The sequence below is a fragment of the Artemia franciscana genome, chromosome 17, assembly GCF_032884065.1.
Source record: "Artemia franciscana chromosome 17, ASM3288406v1, whole genome shotgun sequence".
NCBI classification, from domain to species: Eukaryota; Metazoa; Arthropoda; class Branchiopoda; order Anostraca; family Artemiidae; genus Artemia; species Artemia franciscana.
The window spans coordinates 34,834,208-34,860,300 of NC_088879.1; the positions used below are offsets into that span (position 1 = coordinate 34,834,208).

Sequence of the window (26,093 nt, forward strand, 5' to 3'; positions counted from 1 at the left end):
TGCTTTGTTTTTGCATTATTATAATGGAAAAAGTTTAAAGATCAGTTTTGTTTCATTGCACAGTTACGAAACAAAAAAAGAATAATTTTTCATATCTTTATTGGCAAGGACCCCGGTAAACACTTTCAAAAAATTTTCACCAAACTTTTTATTTTTCAAGCCTTAGACAAAGTAAGTTCAAAAAAGCTAAAAACAAACGAGGGAACTCTTTTTTGTTTATTAAAGCAAGATTTTTTTACTCGTTTAAGAGTTGAAGCCTAAAATAAATCAACTATAAAGAGACATAAATGCTTTAAAATATCAGTGCCATTGTAGCAACTCCTTTCTACTCCTTCGTTTGATCGGGGAAGGAGGAAATGATTCTTCAATAAAAGACAGTGAGAAATGTATTGGAAAGCCAAATTCTTAAAAAAACAGGCTTTTCGACATGTGAACCCAAGAATCATCAAATGTATCATGAAAAACAAAAATAAAAATAACATTACTCACTACATGATCCTCATGAGATGCTTGCGATTTCACCCAATTCCCTTAAAAATTTAACAAATTCAAAATCTAGACGACATTTTTCCTTCTCCTTCGCCCGAGAATTTCTTGCCCTTTCTCTGAAATTTGGATGAACAATTTTCTTCCTGGTGTTTTTGTATTTTCTTTTGTTTATTTCATTCAAAAGTTTAAAGAATAACAAATTCCCCCGTAGGTATTTTGTGGGTCAGTTGTCCTGAGGTTTCCCATTTGAATTTCATTTGGCAAACCCTACCTGAGAAGTGTAAAGAAAGATGTGACTTAGAGGTTTAGTTATGTTTCAATGGTAAAGTTGGGATATTTTCTGCTAAAAATAATAATTTAAAATATACTTATAAAATTCACGCCGGGAATGTTGTAATTCGTGATCTGTCTTATATATAAATTTGGCTTGTTCGAAATAGTAGACTGAAACACTGTTTCAATCGAAGTGCTTGTCACCAAAAATTTTTAAAAGAATTGTAGAATGGAGCCTGTCCCTGTTGAACTTTCTGTCAAAAGACTTGCATTTGCCATTGTCCAATTTTTAGCAGAACAAAATAGCATAGGAAATCTTTCAGAAGATGCCAAAGAGGGACTTGAAGTAGCAACTCAGTGTTTAGAAAGGGCTTTTGGACTCACTGCTGATCAAGCATCTGCTCTTTCTGTTTCACAGTCTCTTTTAGATATTTTTCATAATGCAACTAAAAATGAACTGGTAAGGACTATACTATTTAGTTCATTGGGTCTTGATTATTTAAAATGCCAGGTAAATTGTAGATTAGGGGCTGCTGTTGACCCTGGAAATCAGGTTAGAGTAAGATACCCAGTAGCCTAGTTTGACAGCTTATCAACCTTTCAATAGTTCAGTTGGTAAAATTATACGGTAAAATTCTAGTTAATTGACTTCTTGCTATCTCAGAAAGGGTTTATGTTAGGAAAATGAAACTTTCAGGGATGAATCTACAGACTAAAGTATGTCCCAGGAAGGTATTTTGGCAAAACTCTAGTTAATTGACTTCTTGCTATCTTGGAAAGGGTTTAGGTTAGGAAAGTGAAACTTTCAGGGATGGGTCTACAGGCTAAAGTATGTACTGGGAAGGTATTTTAAAGTACCCACCTCTACCCCTTCTCCCTCTAGAGTGCCCTGAAATTTGCCTACATGACAGGTCTATATCTATTGAAATTTTGACAAAACAACATTTTTTCTTAATTTTTAGTTACTAGTTGCAATTCCTGTTATTTGAGTAGAATTTAAGCCATATCAATGTTTTTTTCTAGATTTAGGAAATGTATTTGCATATCTTTAAAACTGCATTAAATGGGATTGAGCAAAGTTTTGAAGCTGAAAACAATTTTGTTATACTTCAATTAAGCAGAAGATCTATCTTGCAAGGTTTAAATTTTATAACACACAAATTTTTAAAGGTCAGGGCCCTCTAGAGGGAGAAGGAGTGGAGGTAGGTACTTGAAAATACCTTCCCAGGACATACTGTAGCCTATAGACCCATCCCTGAAAGTTTCAATTTCCTAACCTAAACCCTTTCCAAGATAGCAAGAAGTCAATTAACTAGAATTTTACAGGTATTTTGAAGAAACTACCTCCACTCCTTCTCCCTCTAAAGGGCCATGACCTTTGATGACCTTTAAAAATATGTGTGTTATAAAAGTGAAACCTTGCAAAATAGATCTTCTGCTTAATTGAAGTACAACAAAATTGTTTTCAGCTTCATAACTTTGCTCAATTCCATTTTATAAGGTTTTAAAGATATGCAAATACATTTCCTAAACTAAAAAAAAAAGATTGATATGGCTCAAAATTCTACTCAAATAACAGAAATTGTATTTTCAAAACTAAAGGCAGAGAAAAAGCAACTACTAACTGAAAATTAAGGTAAAATGTTGTTTTGTCAAAATTTCAATAGGTATAGACCTGTTATGTAGGCAAATTTCAGGGCCTCCTAGAGGGAGAAAGAGTAGAGATGGGTACTTTAAAATACCTTCCTAGGACATACTTTAGCCTGTAGACCCATCCCTGATAGTTTCATTTTCCTAACCTTAACCCTTTCTGAGATAGCAAGAAGTCAATTAACTAGAATTTTACCAGGTAAAATTCTAGTTTAGTAGTAAGTTTAGTACTTATTTAGTACTATTCTAGTTAAGTAGTTTTCAAAATTTTTTGTATTTCCTTCTGGAGAGGCCAAACACTAAAATTTGTGTATGCTGAAGAATTTTTTAACCCTGTACCTCTGCTCAATCTTGATTTATATGGTTCTATAATTTTTTAATTTATAGCATTTTCAGAACTAAAGGGCATACTTTAGCCTGTAGACCCATCCCTGATAGTTTCATTTTCCTAACCTTAACCCTTTCTGAGATAGCAAGAAGTCAATTAACTAGAATTTTACCAGGTAAAATTCTAGTTTAGTAGTAAGTTTAGTACTTATTTAGTACTATTCTAGTTAAGTAGTTTTCAAAATTTATTGTATTTCCTTCTGGAGAGGCCAAACACTAAAATTTGCCTATGCTGAAGAATTTTTTAATCCTGTACCTCTGCTCAATCTTGATTTATATGGTTCTATAAATTTTTTATTTTGGGAAAAAACCCTTGATATGACTTAAAGTTGTACTAACTAGAAGGGATTAAATTTTCAAAAACTAGAGTAATAAATGAGAAAGAAGTTGAAAACAGGAAATTACAGTTAACATTCTGTTTTTGTAAATTTTGTTTTGACAAAGGTTCTTATTATTTCAAATTGATGTGATGCCATAGATCAGATTAAGGATTCAAGCAATGAATCTATAGTTTTTTCCTAATGTTTGAGCATGCCTTTTTGCTTGCTTCAAGTTTGGGAAACCACTGTTTTTGAAAAAAAAATTCTTGAACACCAGTAATGGATAGCTGTGAGCCTGGGTGGTATATGATTTGTTTGATATATATTTTATTGTTTGTTTAATAATTTAATTTTGGAGAAGACAATTAAAACAAATTGTGGCTGAGAATCATGAATTGATTGTACAAAAAATAACTGGTTACTATGAGAAATATTTGGGATTGAGTGGTTACTTCTGTCACTTTGTTGTCCTCTCTTGGTCTTCTTCAATGTTTCTGTCACTTTGGCCATGGTAGGTATATTACAAATGTGTTGGAGTGGATCACAGGGGTTTCAGCTTTGAGTGTTATTTGGTGGCTTCTTTAAAATTTGAAATAACTGCTTTTTCAAGAATTTAGATGGCACTAATGTTAAATATAATGTGTTTAGGTTGTACAGATAGGCTTTTTTGTACATTAGACTCATATTGAAAAATGTTACATGTAACTAATGGAAACTTAGGTAGTCCAATTTCCAATTATTTAGCCTGCACCATCATAGCAGGAAAAGCCACATCAAACCACAAACAAACTAAATATGAGAAATATATTTACTTATTATATATTATATAATAATATATATTATAAATATATATATATATATAAATATATATATATATAAAATATATAAATATATATTATATATTATTATATATTATATTTACTTATATATATTAAATATATTTAATATATATCTGTACTTTTCTTGTTTAGTGATATCAATGGTTATTTCTTTTACTTTAGCTTCAAGTGAATCTAGGACTTCATTGCAAATAGATACTGAAAGACTGAAGGTATTTTTTGTTCAAAAATTTTCAATGTGTTCAACCAGGAAGGAGTTAGATTCAGCAATCAGCTCAAGTTGAGATATCAGATGCTTGTCATTATGCTGAGAACAAAATCTCTGGTCTTGGCCACAATTAAATAAAAAAAACAAGTTTTTTCAACTGAAAGTAAGGAGTGACATCAAAACTTAAAACGCACAGAAATTACTTCGTATATGAAAGAGGCTGCTTCCTCATCAACGCCTCGCTCTTTACGCTAAAGTTTGACTCTTTCTCTCAATTCTTCTTTCTAAAACAGTAAAAAACTTTAGCGTAAAGAGCGGGGCGTTGATGAGGAAGCAGCCTCTTTCATATACGAAGTAATTTCTGTGCGTTTTAAGTTTTGATGTCACTCCTTACTTTCAGTTGAAAAAACTTGTTTTTTTATTTAATTTCTGAACGTTTTTGAATCAATGCATGTTTTGATTTTGGCTCTCTGCAGAGGAATAATCAAAACGAAATTTGCATATTTTTTTTTTGGCTCAATGGCTTTCTCATAATTTTGATCGAATGATTTTAAGAAAAAAAGAGCAGGGGACGAAGCCTAGTTGCCCCCCGATTTTTTGGTTAATTAAAAAGGCAACTAGAACTTTTAATTTTTTACAAATCTTTTTATTGGTAAAAGATTTACGTAACTTATAATTTACCTTACGTAAAGAACTTTTGTATTCTCATGTTCTTATTACATATATGAGGGGATTCGCCCCATCGTCAGTACCTCGCTCTTTACACTAAAGCTTAAATTTTATCCCAATTCATTAAGAATGACCCCCTGAATCACAAAAGCCGTAGAATAAGTAGTGGAAATTACCGAAAATACTTTAGCGTAAAGAGCGAGGTATTAGAAGGAGGTGAGCCCCTCATATGGGTAATAATTTCTGTTTGTTTTAAGTTTTATTGCTGTTCCTTACTTCCAGCTGAAAAAGCTTTTTCACTTTTATTTTTTAATTTTTTTTTTAAATAATGCTAGTAAATCCTGCTCTCCCTTCATGGAAATTTTCTTCTCCCATTACAAATTCTTGAAGGAAAGTTCCCCCAGCATATCCCCCTCTTCTCAACCCCTCCCCCAAACCAAAAAATCCTCCTGAAAACGCCTGTATACTTCCCAATAACCATTACTATATGTAAGCACAGGTCAAAGTTTGTAACTTGTTGCCCCTCCCACGGGGACTTTGGGGGAGTAAGTCGTCCCCAAAGACATAGTTATAAGGTTTTTCGACTACGCTGAATAAAATGGCTATCTCAGAATTTTGATCCGTTGACTTTGGGAAAATAATTAGCGTGGGAGGGGGCCTAGGTGCCCTCCAATTTTTTTGGTCACTTAAAAAGGGCACTAGAACTTTTCCTTTCCGTTAGAATGAGCCCTCTTGCAACATTCTAGGACAACTGGGTCGATACGATCACCCCTGGGAAAAAAAAAACAAATAAACACGCAATTGTGATCTGCCTTCTGGCAAAAAATGCAAAATTCCACATTTTTGTAGATAGGAGCTCGAAACTTCTACAGTAGGGTTCTCTGATACGCTGAATCTGATGGTGTGATTTTCGTTAAGATTCTATGACTTTTAGGGGGCGTTTCCCCCTATTTTCTAAAATAACGCAAATTTTCTAAGGCTCGTAACTTTTGATGGGTAAGACTAAACTTGATGAAACTTATATATTTAAAACCAGCATTAAAATACGATTCTTTTGATGTAGCTATTGGTATCAAAATTCCATTTTTTAGAGTTTTGGTTACTATTGAGCTGGGTCGCTCCTTACTACAGTTCGTTACCACGAACTGTTTGAAAAGGGTGTTCTCAGCTTGACATTTTTTAGTAATTGCAAATATTCTAGCAAGGGCATTCCACCAGTACTTCTTCTCAAGTTCAAGTCCTAGGCTTTTTATTGAAGGTACTAGCAAAATACAAAACAGATGATATTACTGGTGCTAAACTAGTTTTTCCAAACAGCTTGTCAAAAGGAGAAAAAATGGATCCAGTTCATTTTGAATGAACTAAATTGTCCATTGAACTTGAATATCTATTTGTTAATTGTGGACTTGTAGCCAGGCTTCTTACTTTGTCACCTGTTTTCCTTTTGAGTTAATGAAATGACATTCTTTATTCTACTGAACCCCTCTTTATAAATGGGGTAATTGTTAATGGGCTAATTGTCTCATTTGCTGTTTTTCAATGGGATCTTCACTGATGCACTCCCCATGAAAAGGTCCTTCTCAAATCATTCAATTCTTTTCCTTCATTTTCTTCACAGTGGGTAATATTGTCAGTTTAGCTGTTATCACTGTTTGGAATACACTGGTGAATTTTCATAAATTGTCATAATATTTGTACAGTAGTCATATTCTACTGTATAATTACTTGCAATTTTCTTCCTCTAATCCTAGTTGTCAATTTGACTAGGGGTATGTTCAACCACTTTTGCTTTTTACATAAAGAGACAATAAAATTTCACTCTTGTTATTAGATACATTGTTGCTTTCTCCTGTTTTTCAACCACTGATTTGCAATAGGCCATCCTTCCTTTCTATTTTATTTGTCATTTGTGGCTTGTAATTTATATTAAAAAGTGTTTTATCTATTGTTCTGTAGAAAAAGACTGACTGTACTATATTATATATCATTGATAGTGACTCCATCCATCTTACATTTCTTATGCTTTATGTCAGTTTCGTTTCAAAACTGAAATGTTTTTCATCAGAGTTTTATCATTTGGTCTAGCTTTTCAGTAGTGATATGCAATGCTGTTTTTGGTCTGATCATTATCCAATAATCTCAATATTTTGTTAAGATTGGCCATATCCACCCTGCATTGCATATACTTTATTTTGATTTGGTTTGAGAACAGTAAGTCCTTTCATCATTGTTTTAGCATTAACTTTTCAGTAATGATATATGCAATGCCATTCCTGACCTCAGTTTTGGCAGATGAATGTGATAGTGTTATGAAAGGGTTGTTTATTATAGTGAATTGGGCCATTTGTACATGTATGAATGGGATTTTTTGAACAGTTTCATTGGTGCCTGAAAAATGAAAAACAAAACCTTTATGCCTGTCTATTTTGGTATACATACTTAATCATCTATACTTTGTGCAGGCTGCAACCCAGAGGGGTCTACTCTTTTTATTTAGTTAGGCATTGGGAAAGGAAACCTGTATTGGAAATAGTTGTTTAAAAAGGAACAAATCAAGCCAATGAGAAGGGAAGAAGCAAAAATAGAAAACCTTCCTACCATACCACTTGAATTTGGGGATATGCATCTGCTCATCAATATTTTGTTCAAACTTTACCTTTGAGCAGTCAAATGTTTTTCAAAAAGAAAACCTGAATTGAAATAACTACAGCAATGGCTGAATATGAAGGGGGGGAGCATGAGCAGGATGAAGAGGTAATGGTATATCTGTTTGTTTTTGTTCTTTGCACCTTCTTATCCATATTTAATAGCCTTCTTATCCATATTAATAGCCTTCTTATCCATAGCCATTGAAAAATGAGCCTGAAGTGAGGAAGGAACCAGAGTTGAAAAAGGAGCCAGTATCAGAAGCTGACAAAGCAGAAGCAGAAAGATTAAAGACAGAAGGAAATGATCTGATGAAGGCTGGGCGATTCCTTGACGCAATCAATTGCTACACAATGTGAGCCTCCTTTTTATATTCCAAATGCATTATAGGGTTTATTAAAAGACTGCCATGCTGTAATATTGCTGAATAGTTGCAGACAGGAATATATTGCCATACAGCCTAAAATCAAAGGGCATTTTCCAAAAGTGTTTCTTCAAAATGAGTGAAAATATAACTTGAGATCCTTTCAATGAATGTACAAAAAAAAAAAAACTCTGTCTGTTGCCCCCGTACTAAATAAACAATACCCTTTTTTTGATGCCTCATTTTACTTAAGCAGCAATAAGTTCGTTGCCCTTTTTTTTAGATTAAGTGTCTTCATCCTGGATACTTCTTTGAGATAAAGTACCTCGTTTTTGGGATTATTTTCCAGTAAATGTAATAAAACCGTTTGAAGAATTATAAAGGACTTCCCCTATCATCTGCCTAAACAGTTCTCCAAAATTTCGGAATATTTGGAAAAAAAAACAATTTTTTTCTCATTATTCAACATGAATAAAATTCAGGCACCAGTAAAAGCAACATTTAGTAGAACTATTAACCTCTGCTAATTGCTAATGTTAATAGGTACCAGTGAAAGTAACTCCTCTGTTCATGTTATGCTGGGTAATGCTACACTAAAAAGGTGCTAACTCCTCTGCTATAGTGTAGGCAGCAGGGCAATGTAGATTCTGTCCATGGTGCAAATAGATTTGTTATGGTGCCAATTGCTGGTACTGGTGCTAAATCAACTGCTGAAGTATAGGCAAAAAGACGATATAGACTCTGTCAGTGGTGCGAATAGCTTTATTGTGGTGCCAATTGCTGAGTGGTGCTAAATCAACTGCTGAAGTATAGGCAAAAAGACGATGTAGACTCTGTCAGTGGTGCGAATAGCTTTATTGTGGTGCCAATTGCTGAGTGGTGCTAAATCATCTGCTCAAGTATAGGCAGAAGGACAGTGCAGGCTCTGTCAGTGGTGCTAATAATTTTATAATGATGCTAGTTGCTGGTATTGGTGCTAACTCCTCTGCTGAAGTATAGAGAGGAGGATGGTGTAGACTTTGTCAGTGGTGCTAATAGATAATGCTAATTGGTCGTATTGGTGCTGATTGGTACCAGTTAAAATAGCTGCTCTACTAATCTGTAGACTGCAGGCCTCATTTGTTGTTCTAATGTTTATTGCTCTAAAATAAAAAGGAAATTTCCAGGCTATCAATTGAATTAGATTAATTAATTAATTTAATTGAGCTAACATTTGAATTATATTAATTAAATTGAATTAATATACTTGAATTAGTAAAAAAAGCTATAAAACAACAAATACAATGTGTCATCAGCTCTAAATACATACACTTGTCTAAGGAGCTCTTGATCATATAATAAAATGACATATGCTTTAGGCATGCCACTTCCCCTCTTGAAATTAGTTAAAAGCCCTCCCCCCTCGTAAGAAGTTTTGAAAAGAATGGTCTCAAGAATTTTTCTTTTTAATATTTGTACTGAGCTTCGTCTATTCCGGGGGATCAAATCTTCAAAAAAAAACAAAAAAAAACATTTACTTTCTTGAGTTATGTCATTCAGTATCTATAAATAGTTCTAAAGACATTAATTTTTGAAATTGAGGTGTTAATGTGCTTTGTATGAGGTTTTCTTGTAAGATAGTATGAAACTATGAATTGTTATATTAGAGTGAGATGTGAATTTATTTTTCCATCCTTCCTAAAGACAAAAATAAGAATATGTGAAGCAATATTTTAAAGACACCTTTGTCTCACAATTTATTAAAAAAAAATAAAAATAAATATTTTATTCCTGCTTCTGAAAAAAAATAATAAATAAGAGTTGGCCGTTGTAGGCTACACATAACCTAAAAGAAATAAGGCTCCAAAAAGAATATTATATGCTTAATTTTTGTCCATGTTTGTTTTATAGAAATAAATAATCTAGCCTCTGCACAGCTTGTATATATATTATTAATATTAGCGTCTTCTTTGCTTTTTTTTGGGGGGGGACTGAGGAGGAAAGAGTCCCTACATCCAATAAAGCATAATATATTTATTTCTATAGATTAGAATAAAAACTACCTTGTTTTTTTTTTTGCGTACTAACTTACCTTATCTGATTTATATTTTTAGTACAGTTTAGTATAGAAACTGAAGTATCAGTCTAAATTTAGGTAGTTTTGGGTTGTATCCAATGAAACTTGGAACTGTAACTGAAATCCAAATTTCAATATATTAAAATTAAGCTAATTTTGAATTATGCTTGTTCTCTTCGTAATACTATACTGTCAGTGGTACTAGTAAACCGTTTAAGCCATCGAGGTATCTCTTACTAGTTTTTGAATCTTACTATTTCTGCTGGTTAGTACTGCACTGCCTATGGTACTGGTGGTTTAAATTTGTCTTCAAACCTTGAATAAATTTATTAAGCACGTGAGTGAATTTTTTTTTCAGTTTTTCATACTCTTTAGCTTCCTGTTATTGGTTTATTCTCAAGAAAAATATATAACAACATGTTGTTGAATTATGCTTTACTAAGTATATCATTTTTTGAACTGCTGCTGTTTTCATATCACTATGTATTGTTTCATCTTTTTTACACTTAATCGTTTTAGTTTGTTTCTCCATTGGTCTTGTCAGATATATGCTGAAGCAATAGTAAATGGTTGAATTTGAGCTTGATTTGTGAGTCAAAAGGCTTTCATTAAGGAGATAGTGACCCTTGAAGTACATATATCTTAGAAAGTTTCACAGCTTTGCTGTGCTGTGTCAACCTTAATTGACTGTCAATTTTGATGATTTATTAGTAATAGTAATAGTTTAGCTTAGTGTTGTCAATCCTGTTGGCCTATAAACTTCAAGGCAAAAAGTGTGGTTCTGTTGCACTTTTTAGGACTATAAACCAGGACATTGAACAGGTTCTATAATTTAAATACCTTGGGAGCACAGTGATAAATACGGGATCAACTGAAAAAGATATACGATACCGCGTCTGGCAGGCCTCCAGTACATTGAATAGACTGAAACCGGTATAGAGGGTACAGAATTTCTCCCTCCGACTCAAACTTCGTCTATTCAATAATAACGTCATTCCCGTCCTATTATATGCTTCTGAAACCTGGTATCTGAATAACACACAAGAAAGGCGAATTCTAGCTTTCGAGAATACATGTCTCTGGAGGGCTGAGATAGACAGGATATATTTCATAGGTGATGGATAATAGATTGCCAAATATTTTTCTTTGTGACAATTCATTTGGGACCATATCTGGGGCCGTCGTCCCTGAATTGGGAGGGAAGGGAGCATAAAGAAAAGTTTACTTCATGGGAGAGGGTAAAGAGTGAGGCTTTAAATAGGCTGGGGTGGATGAGGAGCGTGTGTAGCTGTATTGGCCTTTGGCGACTTTCTAGGGATATAATGAAATAAAGATTGAGGTCGCAAGGCTAAAATTTTATGGACAATGTATGACAGATTACTAAAGACTGTTCTATTTAGTCATCCGCCTGGGGACGACAAAAAGCAGAGTCTCCCTTAATAGGGTAGGAGGAGATTGTAATTAAGGGAAATTATAACTCCTTAGGAGGTTTAAAGTCTAGGCTTTAAATAAATTGGGTTAGAAAAAGAGCGTGTATGGCGCTTTTGGTCCTAGGTGGCTTGGTGCTGCAGTGACCTGTTAGTAGGAGTAGATTCTACTGTCTATATTTTATTATTTAGCAAAATGTTTCCTTCTAGGGCTATTAAGCTTGATGGACAAAATGCTGTATATTTTTGCAATCGTGCTGCTGCTCATAGCAAAGCTGAGAATCATAAAGCTGCTGTTGATGACTGCAAAAAGGCAATTGAAATTGACCCTAAATATGCCAAAGCCTATGGTAGGATGGGGTAAGTCGCAATTTTTGTAATCTGTAATTATGTGAAATCCTTGGATTCAAATTTTCCTAAAAAATTTGCCAGAAAAAAAAAGAGATTAACAACGCTGGTCATTCTAAGACCTAAATCCAGCCCACAACAATATTAATTGGTTAATTGGATTCTATTAATGATCCTTATTGTAATTGCGCTGCCGCCCGCTAAGGATAAAAGAGAATGGGTAACTTAAAAGAGAAGAAATTGGTGCTAGTGTCGGCAAAAAAAAAGAAAAAAAGAAAATCAGTGCCATCTAGCATCTGGCGAGACTTGACATTTTTTTAAGCTTTGTAATCGTTTTTCTGTCAGGAACTGAGATCAGACACCACTGCACTAGTTTTTCCAACTACATAAATTAAGTGAATTATTCTTATTATTACACTGAAAAATGTCCAGTGTCGCCAAATGTTAGATGTCATTGAAGTTTCTTAGTGGTCAAAATTTTATGTTATTTTTCTGTACTTGTCCTTATTTTTGTTAAGAGTAACTGAAGTATTTTGACGCTAAAATCAAAACTAGTAAAATCAGTGGACCTACTGGATTTTGGCTTCTGGGGTGCTCATTGTTTTTTATCAGATATTAAAAACCATTGAGAAATTCAAGAAGAAGAAGCATTTGCAGTTTTGATGTTAATATACGTGTAATACTGTGAAAAAAATTCAGGTTTTTCTAATCAGATTGGCTTCCAAAGATATTATCTTGTTTTTGATAGCCTAAACTATTTTGTCACTTATGTGCATCAGGTCTTGTTTTTATTAAGAGTGAATGAAGTATTTTGATAATACATTAGAATGAAAATGTAAAAAGTGGACCTAGCTATTGCTGGTATCAAGGGTGCTCAACTCTTCTTAATTATCATGTTTTTGCGAGTCTTCACTATTCCCCAAATAGGGATTCTAAAAAAATACTTACATAATCTAAAAAATGATGATCAGTTTTTGTTCGTTATCGGCTTTGGATAAAATTTCTAAACTGATGTAAAAGAATTATATAAAGCGCTTGATACTAATCTTCATTTTTTATGGGATATGCTTATCAAACATTTCGTGGTAGCGAAATGTTTGATAAGCATAATCAAACATTTCGTAAAATAAGGAAATGTTGTACATTCTTAAACATTCTTAAGTTTAAGTTGCTTAAAGATTTGTTTAAGTAAGGAAATGTTGTACATCTCCTCACTTACAAGTAAGGAGCGACGCGGCTCAATAGTAACCAAAACTCTAAAAAACGGAATTTTGATAACAGTATGTACATGTACATCAAAAGAATCAATTTTTGTGATGAGTCAAAATATGTTAAGTTCATTAAGTTCAATCTTAGTAAATCTTACCCATCAAAAGTTCTCAAACGTCAAGAAATCTCAATGAAATTCATACGATCAAATTCAGCATATTAGAGAATCCTACTGTAGCGGTTTCAAGCTCCTATTTATAAAACTGTGGAATTTTGCATTTTTGTTAGAAGAAAGTTCGCAAGTGGGTGTCTATTTATTTATTTATTTTTTCTAGGGGTGATCGTTCCAAACCAGTAATCCTAGAAGATCAGAAGAGGGTTCATTCGATCGGAAATTTAAAGTTCTAGTTCCCCTTTTGAGTAACTAAAAAGATGGGAGGGCAGCTACCCCCTCCCCGCCCCGTCGTTCCCCAAAGTCTTCTGGTCAAAATTTTGAGATAGCGATTTCTCAGCCTGGGGAAATGGTTGTAAATTAAGAAATGAACCCATTATTTACATATAGTTTTTATTACTGGGAAGTATTACCGGGAAGGGGAATTTTCTCCTTGGGGGGGGAGGGGGCTTACTACGATGAAAATTTTTCTTGGGGGGGGGGGGGGAGTTTCCGGGAGTGTGTTTCTCGTGGTAATTTTAAACTGGAAAAATTTGCTAGAATTCCCTTATGATATTCTTTTCTTTGTCTTATTTTGTCTTTGCCGTCTAAATTTAACGTATGGAGATGTTCCTGGGAAAATTCTCAACAGGGTTGGGATTTTCTAAACGGCTTTTCCGTGGGGGAGGGATTTCTACAGACGAAATTCTCCCTGGGTAATTATTCCGTGAGAGCAACTTTTAGTGGGGGTGGGGGGACTTCTGGGAAGTATGTTCCACGGAGGGGAGATATCCAACATGATTTTCAGAAATAAATTCTTTTTCGACTGAAAGTATGCTAAGGAGAATTTTTAAGGGAAAAGGCTGTAATTTACGAAGTTTTAGCATTGTTTACGTATAGTATTTGCTATTGAGTCTGCAAAAGAAATTTCTGTTGGTTATTTTCAGCAAGAATGAAATCATCCAACAGAAATTCTCTTTGGGAGAAGGTGATTTTCCACCATCAAAATTAAATTAAAAAAAGTTTTTTCAATTAACAGTAAGGAGCAACATTAAATCTTAAAAGGATCAAAAATTATTCCCTATATGAGGGTGTTTGACCCCTTCTCAGTATCTTGCTCTTTAAGCTGAAGTTTGACTTTTTGTGTCAATTCTGTTAGGACGACTCCTGAAACACAAGGGACATTTTTAGTTAGATTAAAAGCTTTTATCAAAGTTACAAAATATTTTAGCATGAAGAGCGAGGTATTGAGACGGGGAAACCTCCTTCATACACAGAATAATTTTTGATCCTTTTATGATTTAATGTTGCTCCTTACTTTCACAGAAAAAAAACTTGTTTTTTTATATTTAATACAGAATGACTCAAGTATTTTGATGGAAACTCTCAAAAAAGAAATGTAACAAGTGGTTTTGTGGGCTTTGGTTTGAAAACATTGGTTATACATGGCATTCGATGAAAATGAAGAAAAAAATTAAGGAAATAAACTAGGGTGATTTTCAGCCAGGGTGATAGCCTAGGGTGATTTACTAAAAAGTAAAGCAAAGACTTCCACAAAGCCATCCTCAGCCTTTTTTAAAAAGAGAAAAAAAAGTAAGGACACAAGAAAAAAATTAACTTTGGAGTAAACTACGTGGGGCCAGGGAATGAACCTTTTAATAGAACCAGTCAGTTTTATGGCTTTGATTTTTTTTATAGACACTTTCTTCGTTTTTTGTGGGGGCACTGAGGATAGTTTAGCGGAAGTCTTTTTTTCCAAATATTCGCCTTGTCTTTTCTTTCACTGGCTGAAAATCACACCCTTGTTTAGTTTCTTAATTTATTTGATATCTTCGTTTTAGGCGAACGTTGATTTTGGCATCTGGGATGCTCCCTTCTCTTTAACTACCATTTCTTTTATAGCCTCGCCTACTCCAGCTTGAAACAGTATAAGGAATCCCTTGAAGCGTATCAAAAGGCGGTGCAACTTGAACCCGAAAATGAAAGTTATCGTGTCAATGTCAAGATATCAGAGGACAATTTGAAGCAGTCAACGCCAGAAATGCCACAAGGGCCATTTGGGAACCTCTTGAGTGGTGCAGCCCCTGGTGGATTTGATTTCGGAGCCATTTTGAGTAATCCAAATCTAGTGAATATGGCGTCAGAAATGATGGCTAATCCTGCTATGCAATCTTTGTAAGTACCTATTATCTGGGTTGGGAACTAGAAGATATTTTATTAGGCTGAAGCTTAGATTCCATAGGCTAATGCTTCCTGGGCAGGTGTAACATTTTTCAAGCTTAAAGAGGCAGATTCATTTAATACGATTGTTTTTACATACACTTTAGAACTAGGTTTTCTAAATCAATCAATGTGTCAACTCAGACAATTTACTATATATATATATATATATAGTTTATATGTAAATGTATAGGTAATCTACTAAATTTTGAAATTTTGATAAATAAAATGGAATAAAACTGGATTTGTCCTTTCTATATTTCAGTGAGCCTTTGCTTACTTGCCTCTTATTTGTAGCCAAGCTTCTGCTGACAAATGATAGCAGGTTCTTCAGCTTTTTTGGCATCATCTTCAAGCTGATTCTTAAATACAAGTAGAGGATGATTTAGGCTATTTTTATTTTTCCTGCTCCCAGGATGCTGTTTATAAGTTCTTGCATTTTTTATTCATCTGTGTATCTATCAATTTTCTCCAAGTAGGACTTTCTTCAATTTTCTCTAATTTTCCAATTCCATTTCCAATTTTCCAGTTGGAATTGGAATTTTCCAATTCCAATTTTGTCCCATGTCAGATCTTTGGTCTTTTTTATGCCCCTTGAGTCTTGAGTAGGCTTTTTTTTATGGGATATATGTTCTGGGTCTTGGATTCTTTCTAAAATCCTTTTCTGCATCTCTTTTTGCTGTGAATGCATTTTGGCACTCCTCATTCTACCATGGTTATCTTTTCCTTAATGATAAGTTTAAATATTGTTTGTTGGTAGTTCTAGGTATTCCTACTGTAGCAGATTCTGAGAGATGGATTAGTCTTCAGGTACATAATGCTGGATTTTGGCTTTCTTGTATAGGCATGTAATCAATGTTTTCTAGGATTTCTTTCAAACCTGGCCCAATTTGCCCTATTATTATTAATTCTTAGAAAGTACTCTTCTTCCTAAATAATTTTACCGATTTCTACCAGTATGGCATAGTGGTCTGTTAGTCATTGAGGGACAATACATATTTTTTAATGTCTGGATGATTTATTTGGCATTAGTTGTAGGTCAGTGGTGGTGAACAGGTAGGTTTTTCAGTCATAATAGGTCTTCAACCCTGATGAACTCTGTTGATGTCCATCCAACAAAAAAAAAATACAATCGTACTTGTTTATGAAGTGTTTATTACTGGGTTTACCTAGACGGTGGATAGCCATAGCCGGAATGGCTTTTCCTTTGGCAATCAGAGAGAGAGAGAGAGAGAGAGAGAGAGAGAGAGAGAGAGAGAGAGAGAGAGAGAGAGAGAGAGAGAGAGAGAGAGAGAGAGAGAGAGAGAGAGAGAGAGAGAGAGAGAGAGAGAGAGAGAATGGTTTATTAAACAACTTTCGTAGCACTTGGGTAATATGCAGTTGCAAAAACATTAAAAACAAAAGTTATACACTGTTAAACATAGACGTAAAAAAAGGCACAAATGTCGTGGACGTAAAGTAATAAATTTGGACTTCTATCTGGTTCTTCTGTCAGGCGGAACCTGACGGCAGAACCAGACAGAACCAGTCTGTGGGTAAGATGTCCCGATGGGCTGGGTCTAAAAGCCATGCTTTTTCAAAACTCATGATGAAATCACACAATCTTTGTAATAGGAACTGAATTTTTAGTATAATGAGTGCTTCGTGGTAAGGAATATCTCTAGAACCCAGGATAATCCTAACTGCCCTTTTTTGCACTGACTCTAGGTCGCACATCAGGTGAGCAGTGTGTAGTACTAAAGGGCTCCACGCAGGGCAGGCATACTCCAAGACTGGTGGCACATAACAAAGATATACACGGAGGAGACTCTTGACATCGCAACCATAGCGACGCATTTTGGACAGTGTTTGAAGGGAAGCATTACGTTTCCTAATTACAGTGTCAGCATGCGTGATGAAAGAACGGTCTCTGGAGGAAATAACACTGAGTATCTTCACTTCTGACATGGTTAGTTTCCGGGAATAGAACTTCTAATGAATCATCTCTAGCAATGATGATGCTGATGTTGCATCTTTGGGACTAAAGAGAGCTAGTCTTATTTGTTGTATGTTCGTAGGTAAGAGTAATGTCTCCTTGGATTCGGGAATCAGTTTGGGAACTGTTCCATCACAGATGAGATTCTCTGTACTTTGCTTACTGGAGCTAAGAATGTTTGGGTAGTTTGGCATTGGCCTGTAGGGTTTGTAGCCTCTGGGGATTGTTTGGGGCTTCTTCCTTTTTGATTTTTTTGTAGAGTGATGAACTCTGAAGCTTCTTTTGTGTTGGTTTCTGGTCTTTTCTGAACTGTGATATGGTGTTGTTTTTGGTTATCGTCGGACGTTTTGCTATCTATTTCCAAGGCAGGATTGGAGATTTGATATGGGGAGAGTATTGCATCTCACCAAGACTGACACCCTTCCAGATGAGGGTCAGGTAGATCTGGTGTTGGCATTCATTCAAGAAAAAAGTGAAAATAGGTACAGGGTGTTAAACGTAACTGGTAAATCAAGCAAAATACTTGACCAATAAGGATAATAATTGTAGTCTTTCTCTAAAGGGTTGTATAAAGGATAATTATTTGTATTTATTTCTATTCTGTCGTCCTCTTCTTTGAATTTTTCTTTTCAATTTTTTTTTCAGTTTTAAGTTATACTTCTTCCTTCTTCTTTTGAATAAAAGTTGAAATTAATATTAACCGCTACGCAAATCGTACCCTCAAAATGAAGTTTTGCTTATTTATATATCTAAAACACTAAAATGTAATTCTTTAGTTAAAGTGCCATGGTACTTTTCGAGCAAAAACTGTATCAGAAATGTCTTAACTCTTTGGAGGGAGGGGTTTTATATTGACCACCAATATACATACAGTCTACCCCCCCCCCCCGAATACAAATTCAGATCTCAACCCTGTCCATGGGATTCGTAATATTAAAAAAAAGGCTCTGATGACCTTCACCCTTAGTTTGACAGTAGTATATTTTGACCTAGAATTGAAAATCATTGGTTTTCTTTACAGCATGAATAATTTGGTCGGAGGCATGAGCTCAAGCGCAGGAGCTCCAAATGAAGGAGGAGCTGGTTTGGATTCACTTTTAAGGGCGTAAGTGTTTTTTATTTCCTTTATCAAATCCCATGGTAGTTCATTGAAGTCCAATTATCTTAAGTTCCCAATGTCCTTTGGTCTATAGTGGGGGTTAGAAACCCCCACCAATTTTCGTCTTTAAAAAAGTTTATAACTAAAAAATATCTTATAAGTCTATAAAACTTGAATTACAGATAATATTTTATCAAGCACGTCCAAGGATCTGCTGTAGTTATAAAAAGTGTTCCATTACGCGTAGAATATTAGAACGCAGATTTAAAATAACGTTGCTCCGACGTTTTTTAAGTTACAGACGTTCTGCAATTCAATACGGAACATATTGACGACCGCATTTGAGAATTTTTTGAGAATTATGACTGGTCTTGTAATGAAACCTGGAAGATATAACACTATTTATACCCTTTGATCAACAATCTAGTTCCAAAACCCGAATGATTTTATTTCTCTGTTAGCAGCAAAGCTTGTCGGGTGGCAAATATAAATAAAACTGAAACATAACCATATACATGTTAGTCTAAAAAAATTGTTTATTATAAGGGCCAGGTAAGAATATTTACCACCCCCAACAGCCAAGAGACATAACAGGATACAGTTGCTAAAACTACGTCTAAAATTCGTCACAATTTAATGGAACCTACTTATCCAGATCTATTTACTATACAAGAAATTTTTATGATCCTAATTGTATGTTTCATTGATATAAGCATTTGATATTTGCAATATTTTTGTATTTGTATACTTTTATGCTCATCTTTTCTTTTGAACGTGACGATTTTAGTGCTATTGATGAAACATAAACTATTGAGTTCTGCATGTTTGCAGAGACAAGATTTTTTGGCGTTGGTGATTTTCTCGACGCTGATGCCATTTTCCACTTTTGTAAGTTGCACATGCCCTTAGGGTCATACAAGTACGAGTTATGTCTAGCGATGCCAACGCGGTACAATTGTACTGTTTTGGTACAATTTAGAGGCCATGGTACAATGCGGTAAATTTAGAAAATTTTTGTAGAATACAAATTTTCGGTTAAGTTTTGGTTTTATTTGCTCTATATGACTCGGATACCTGTTGGCGTTTCAGCATAGATGATCTATTGGGTTTCATCAGATATCTCACTCCTAGCAAAATGTCCTTCAATTACATTGGCTATCTAACAAAACGATCTGATTGGAGAAAGGTAAATCATCTGATTGGATGGCTTTTGAGGTTTGCAAAAATATTGAAGTGAGAGATCTGCGTAAGCATCAATAATTTGTGGTTTTAGCTCATTGGAAATTTTCTTCTAGTTACCAAAAATGCTGTTCAGATGGTACAAATTAACCTCTTGTGGTACAATTTTAGTCAGAAAACTGGCGCAGTTTATTTCATAATGTTGATAACGCTGGTTTTGCCCAAACGCCATCTATTTACTTTGTATTCGTAAAACTATTCATAGATCATGCCTATGAAATACTAATAAAAAGAAGTAAGAATGTTTAGTTAGCAAAATAATACAACAAATATAAATGTTTTTAGCTAGTTTTTAATTGTTAGTTGAAAACCGTCCCTGTAAAAACGAAAAAAACGGAGCATAAAAAAAGAAAAGAAAAGGCACTAAGCATGAAGCAAACCACTAAAAATGCAGCTAACACTTTGGTAAAATTCAGGGTCAATACCAATATCGGTAAAAATTCAGGGTGAAAGACCTTAGATGATTCAAGGTCTTTAACCGGATATTATTAACTTGTAACTAAATATATAACTGTAAAACATCTATAACTAAATGGTAGAAAAGCGAAGAAGATATTTTGTTAAGTCGAGAAAGACTTATCGGAGCTTTGACTTGTGACAGTTTGTAAAGATGTTCCTAAACGAAGCTAAATTTAAATTATATGGTGGTGCAACGGAGTTCAAAAGCTTCGAAAGAAGAAGTTGGGTGAAACATAGTCTATTTTTGATAAAGGATTATATATCCTGCATATGCTTTATCGATGTGTCGATTGGGACGCCAATCTAAGTCAAGAAAGACTGATCAGCTGGCTTGATCATGCAGAACCCAAGAGGAACCCTTCTGTTAGAGCATGCTCTCTTTGGGAGAATTCAGGTTTGGGCTTTTCAGCATTAAAATCAAGCCCGAGTCTACTCAGGTTACGGCGACGTGAACTTCATGAATGCACTAGGTTTTAAATATCTAAAATCTGTTGAATAATAAATATTTTAAATATAAAAAAAAAAATATAATATAAAAATATAATTTAATATAAATAAGAAAAATATTAGATATCTGAAATGTAAATATATTATAACTATAAGAACTTTGCTAAGATTTAGAATGTGAGTGTATGACAGGCTAGCGACTGATTAAGACTGACAAGGTAGAAGGGTGAGGGAGCAGCAGATTGTCCGTTAATAACTCCATTGTTGAAAAGTAATGTGGGAGAAATAGTATATGTCGATTCTATAAATTGTTCTAGTTTGTTTGTCTGTCTATTTGCTATGTGCTCCTAAACATTTGGACCAATTGAGCTGAAACTTGGCAAATCTGGAGTAGGAGAAGATAAAGCAATGGACATGAGGGTGGTTGTAAAATATCGCGTTTCGTTTAAAGCACTTATAGCTAGTGTGATTCCTTTGTAGAAAATGGCCGAGAAGATGGAAACACCGACGTATTCGTTTCCATTCCTTACATATGCATTACTTGACGTGTGAATTTATTATCGTTAACTCTTTCATTTTATTCTTGTATGTAAGGACTAGTTCTACTAGCAATTTACTGCAGCACAAAGCAGCCGAGGCCTACATAGCTGTACATTCTCCTCAATCCAAAGCTATTCAAAGCATCGCTCTTTTTACCTTCCTAGAAAGTTTCCATTTCCCTCAAATCTTTCCTTACGACATCCTGCCCCCCATTCGGGGAAGTCATGACTTTCGTTCGGCCCTAGATGTTTGGCCTCTAAGGACGACCTATGGCAATCTGTCATTATAGCCCCCGAAACCTGGATTGAACCACATTTTTTGTGCAGCTCACTGTTTGAGATTTGGTCAGTCAGTCGGGTACCTAAAACAATCTGTACTCAATTTCTCGGAAAAACATCTAGCAAGTCCTCCTCTATTTTTCGAAGCGCCAACGCTTCAGGGCCATATTTGACTACTGTCATCACTGTAGCTTCCATTATTCTAGTCTTGGCTCACAGACTTATCCTCCTAGTCTTCCAAACTTTTTTCAACTGTGGTAAGACATCCTGGTTCCTGGCTAACCTACTTTTAACATCTTAAGTGCACACTCCGTCCTTACTAATAGTACTACCTAGGTATGTGGAGCTGTCCACTTGATCCGTCTTCCCGTCACTTAACATCACGTCTCCATCTTCACTTATTCCTTCACTTTACTCCCTTCACTTATTCGCCTTATCACATTAATCTTCTTAACATTGATTTTCAAAAAGTAGTACGTAAGGACACTAAACTTAAAACTATCTGTCTCATTATCCTGGCCTTCTAGTAATGTCATTTTGGCCTATTAAGGCTGATATCTTTCTTTGGAGACATGAGAAGTTCAAGGAACAATGGAGAACTTTTCTTTGTGGGGAGAGGGGTCTTATTGACAGGACGAAGCATCAACAAATTAAAAACTTGACACATAAATTATATAATAAACAATGATAATGATTCCTACCAACACGGAGTAATATCACCCAGATGCCTGTATTTTTTAAATATTTGTTTATATATATATCGCATAAAATACTTTTCATTTTTAATTAAAAGAAATTATTTCTAACTTTTAAAGCTAATTCATTTAAATGAAAAACAAGTTTTTTTTTATATATATTTGTGTACAGTATGAACCGTCATTCCAATATCTGCTGGGACTGTAATTTTTATTGTATTTTTTTTTGTGTATTGTATTTTTTAGTGTATTTTTATTGTCAGGACATTTCGTTGCATTAATAGGGGGAATTGTAGTTTCCTAAGGTAATTTGTTGTGGTTCTATTCTTTGTCTTTTGCAAAAATATATGATAATTGATTTAGGGAATTCTATTGCCGGTAGGGGGTATAGCGGCAAAGGAAGTAGGTCTGGGAATATGATATTTATGTTGAAGTGGGTTTAATTAGTGAAGAAATTAAGTGGTATATACCAGGAATGAGTAATTTTCTAGCACTTGAAGAACGAAAAAAATATTTTCAGTAAGGATAATCTTACTGATTTTCTCGTGTGGAAAAAATGGTGTGAATCTGCTTCACTTTATGGCCCTTTGTCGCGTATTGCAGGATTTAAGGAAATAATTATCTTTTGGTAATGTTGGGACAAGTGAGTGGTTGGTTTCAGTAATGAGATCAGATGATTATGGGACAGTAAGAAAGATAAACAAATATATAAAATTGGGAATGACAGACATATAGAGAGATTTTTGTAAGGGGTTGGGCAGGGGAGAACTGGAAATAATGTTGTGTGTGTGTATGTTTTTTGTTGTTTTTTTTTTGTTATTTTTTGTAGCCATTATGGCTTTAGAGCTTTAAATATCTATATCTATCTATGGTCTGCTTCTGTACTGGTGGAACTATTAGGAGTTCATTTGCAATAAACTGAAGTAACAAGTTCTGCAGATGTTTTCCCCAGTTGTCCAGACTCTAATGCTATCACCAAAACAGTTCATATTATGATTGAATTAAAACAAGAGAATAATAGCCAAGTCAAAAGGTTCCAAATTCACAATAGGGATGTAACTGAAAATAAATAGCGAATTGTCACCTGCCATTTCTTGAAAATTATTAGTAGATTAAATTGATTCGTTTGTTAAATGATTTTGAAAAACAGCTCCGTAAAAACAGCATCTTCAATTTTTCTTTGTGTTTTAAATTTTGATTAATCTGATTAAATCATCTTCGATCTTTAGTTTTCTACAGAGAAAAATTTGAAAAATAAATAGAAAATTGAAATATGTCAGCTATTGGAAATGATCTGTAGATTAAGTTGATTCGTTAAAATGATTAATTCAAAATAGGGGAAAATTGAAAATAAATAGTGAATTGTTGCCTGTCATCTATCGGAAATGATTAGTAGATTAGGTTGATTCGTTGAAACGATTTCAGTAGACGGGTTTGTATAGTTTCATTTTTGTACAGACACCATCTACAGGATTTTCGATTTCTTTTTTTTTTTACCTTTGTCTTCAATATTCAAATTTTTTGCTCATTTTGTCTATTTCTTTTTAACTTCATCGAAGTTTCCTCTATTTCCTCTTCAAGGAGATGCCTGAACCATGGAAGAAAGAAATTAATATCAAGTTAATATATAGATCGGAATGTTTTATTTGTAAAAAAGAAGCGAACAAGGATAATAACACACTCCAAAGGTTTTAGACTCAAAATAAGGTAAATAATAATTGAAAAATAAATAGCGATTCGCCCCTGTCATCTATTAGAAATGATTTTTCAGATTAAATTAGTTCGTTAAAACCATTTTAAGCAAGGGATTTGCATACTTCCATCTTTGTACAAACAGCATCTTCAATTCTTCTTTTCAAAAATATTTTAGTTCTTTTTTCTACATCTTGAATCTTTCATTTTTCTTGCTGATTTTCTCTATTTCTGTTTAACCTAATTGAAATTTCCACTTCTTCTTCAAGGAGATGGTTGAAACAGCGAGGAAAAAAATGAACTTCATATTAAATCAGAATATAGATTGGAATTTTTTTCTTAGTAAAACAGAAGCAAAACAAGAGGATAATATCAAAGTCGAAAGGCGCCAAGTTCAAAAGGAAATACGATCAAAAGTTATATAAACATAAAACACCTATGAAAAATGCGGCATGATTTGTATATTAACGTTAAAACGATCGGCAATTTTCTGTTATAGCGCCTACATTAAGTTCTTCTTCCATTGACGCACTGTACAAGTGGTTTCTTCGTTAGTTTCTTTCAGCTTAGCATGGGACAAAACATAGACAAGTGACAGAATAAATGAGAAATTTATAATTTCGGCTATATATTTTCACATTAGGGTTGGGGGTAAAGTATTTGGACAGTGTGAAGTTAGAAAGCAATTCTTATTTCATAATATGCAGAATAATTCTACGTAACACATTTTGCATGCAGACCCGTTATAATTTACCCCCCCCCCCCCACCTAGTGTGCAAATATATAGACGAGATTTGTTTCTAAAGTATTTTATTTTCATCATATTTTGCGATATGTCGTTAGGATTAGTCAGAGAAACAGGTTCTATTTAGATGAAGAACTTAATATAGGCGCTGTAAAAAAAAAAGTGCCAAACGATCTTTTATATATTTCTTTTTTACTTCTTTATATTTCTTTTTTTATATTTCTTATATTTTATATATATTCTTTTTATTTCTTTCACATATTTCTTTTTTTCTTGAAAACAAAAGCAAAAATAGGCCAATTATGTAGACAATTTGAAATTTTTCATGGGCGAATTATAGGGGGGAGAATAGCACATGCGTGCACCGAGATTTGAGTGTATTATTCTATTAAAATTGTTGATGGGATAATTTTATTGACTTAATTGGCTACAGTATAATATTATTCATATTCTTAATAAGCTGCTAAATAAATCAGTCTCATCAGATACTCGGTATAAAACAACAGAGCCACAAAAGCAAAAAGTGGGCTAAAAGTAATATTTTCCAAACAAAATACCCCAAAAGTGCAACTTTTTACAGAATTTGCTTTGTAAAATGGGCTTACTCGAAAAATTCCACACGCAACCACATAAAAAAAAGCACCCAGATGGCCTGAATGTGCCTGATCTGGCAAAACTTTGTTAGAAAGCACTAGTATCGACGCTGAGCTCCGTTTAAAAATAATGAGTTTTCTTTTGTTGATTTCAGGGGTCAGCAGCTTGCAGCTCAGATGCAGAATGCGAATCCTGATCTAGTTGAACAACTCAGAAGACAGATGGGTGGAGGAGGAGGAGAGAATGATCCTTCTGGAGGGAACAGAGAATAAATCCTGAAAATACGACTAAAAACAAAGGAGGCTGATGCATGTTTATTTTCTACTCCTTTGATTAATACCGTCTTTGGATTTACTTTAAAACTTTTGCTTTAATAATACAATAAAATGATTATTGTTCCAACACCAGCTTGAATGGTACTTGCGTTATCTCGTTACTACAGAGCAACTTTTGATAAAAAAAAAAATTGGGTCTCCCCCTTCTCCCTGTTTAATAAATGTTATGCCTGTGTGTATTTTTCGACCATAAATATTTACTCATACCATAATTATATTTGCTCATGCATCAATTGTTCACGCTTATTCTTCTACACGTCTTAGTATTTGTTTAATTTAATTCTTTTTTCTTTTGTTGCTTTTAGATGCGATTTCTTTTGTTGCTTTTAGATGTGATTTCTTTTGTTGCTTTCGTATGCGATTAAAACTACTGTTTACATAGCATGCGGTAATAGCTGAAAAAAACAAAAAAAAAACTTTTTAACGTTTAACTATGCATCTGGCATAGACGGATGCCCGGTATACCCAAAGTGATCTACCCAATATAATCATTAGTTTTTGCTTATTTGATCTTTATCGCTACTACCTTGAGAAAAGGACACCAAATAATTAAAAAGGACACAACCATAATTTTATTTGCTCATACATCAATTGTTCACGCTAGATAACCACTCTTAGTTCCTCAGTTTTCTTCTTATTCTTCTACACGTCGTCGTTTAATTTAATTCTTTTTTCTTTTGTTGCTTTTAGATGCGATTTCTTTTGTTGCTTTCGTATACGATTAAAACTACTGTTTACA

At 34.1% G+C, this 26,093-nt stretch overlaps 1 protein-coding gene across 1 annotated transcript; it reads left to right on the forward strand.

The window, feature by feature from the left end:
- The first annotated feature begins 928 nt into the window (after positions 1-928).
- Positions 929-25,421, forward strand: LOC136038182 (small glutamine-rich tetratricopeptide repeat-containing protein alpha-like). Its single transcript, XM_065721262.1, has 6 exons — positions 929-1,222; positions 7,682-7,836; positions 11,539-11,688; positions 14,939-15,211; positions 18,253-18,336; positions 25,174-25,421. Exons 1-6 carry the CDS (start codon positions 992-994, stop codon positions 25,289-25,291), a joined length of 1,011 nt encoding a protein of 336 aa, XP_065577334.1. The 5' UTR covers positions 929-991; the 3' UTR covers positions 25,292-25,421.
- Positions 25,422-26,093: the final 672 nt, after the last annotated feature.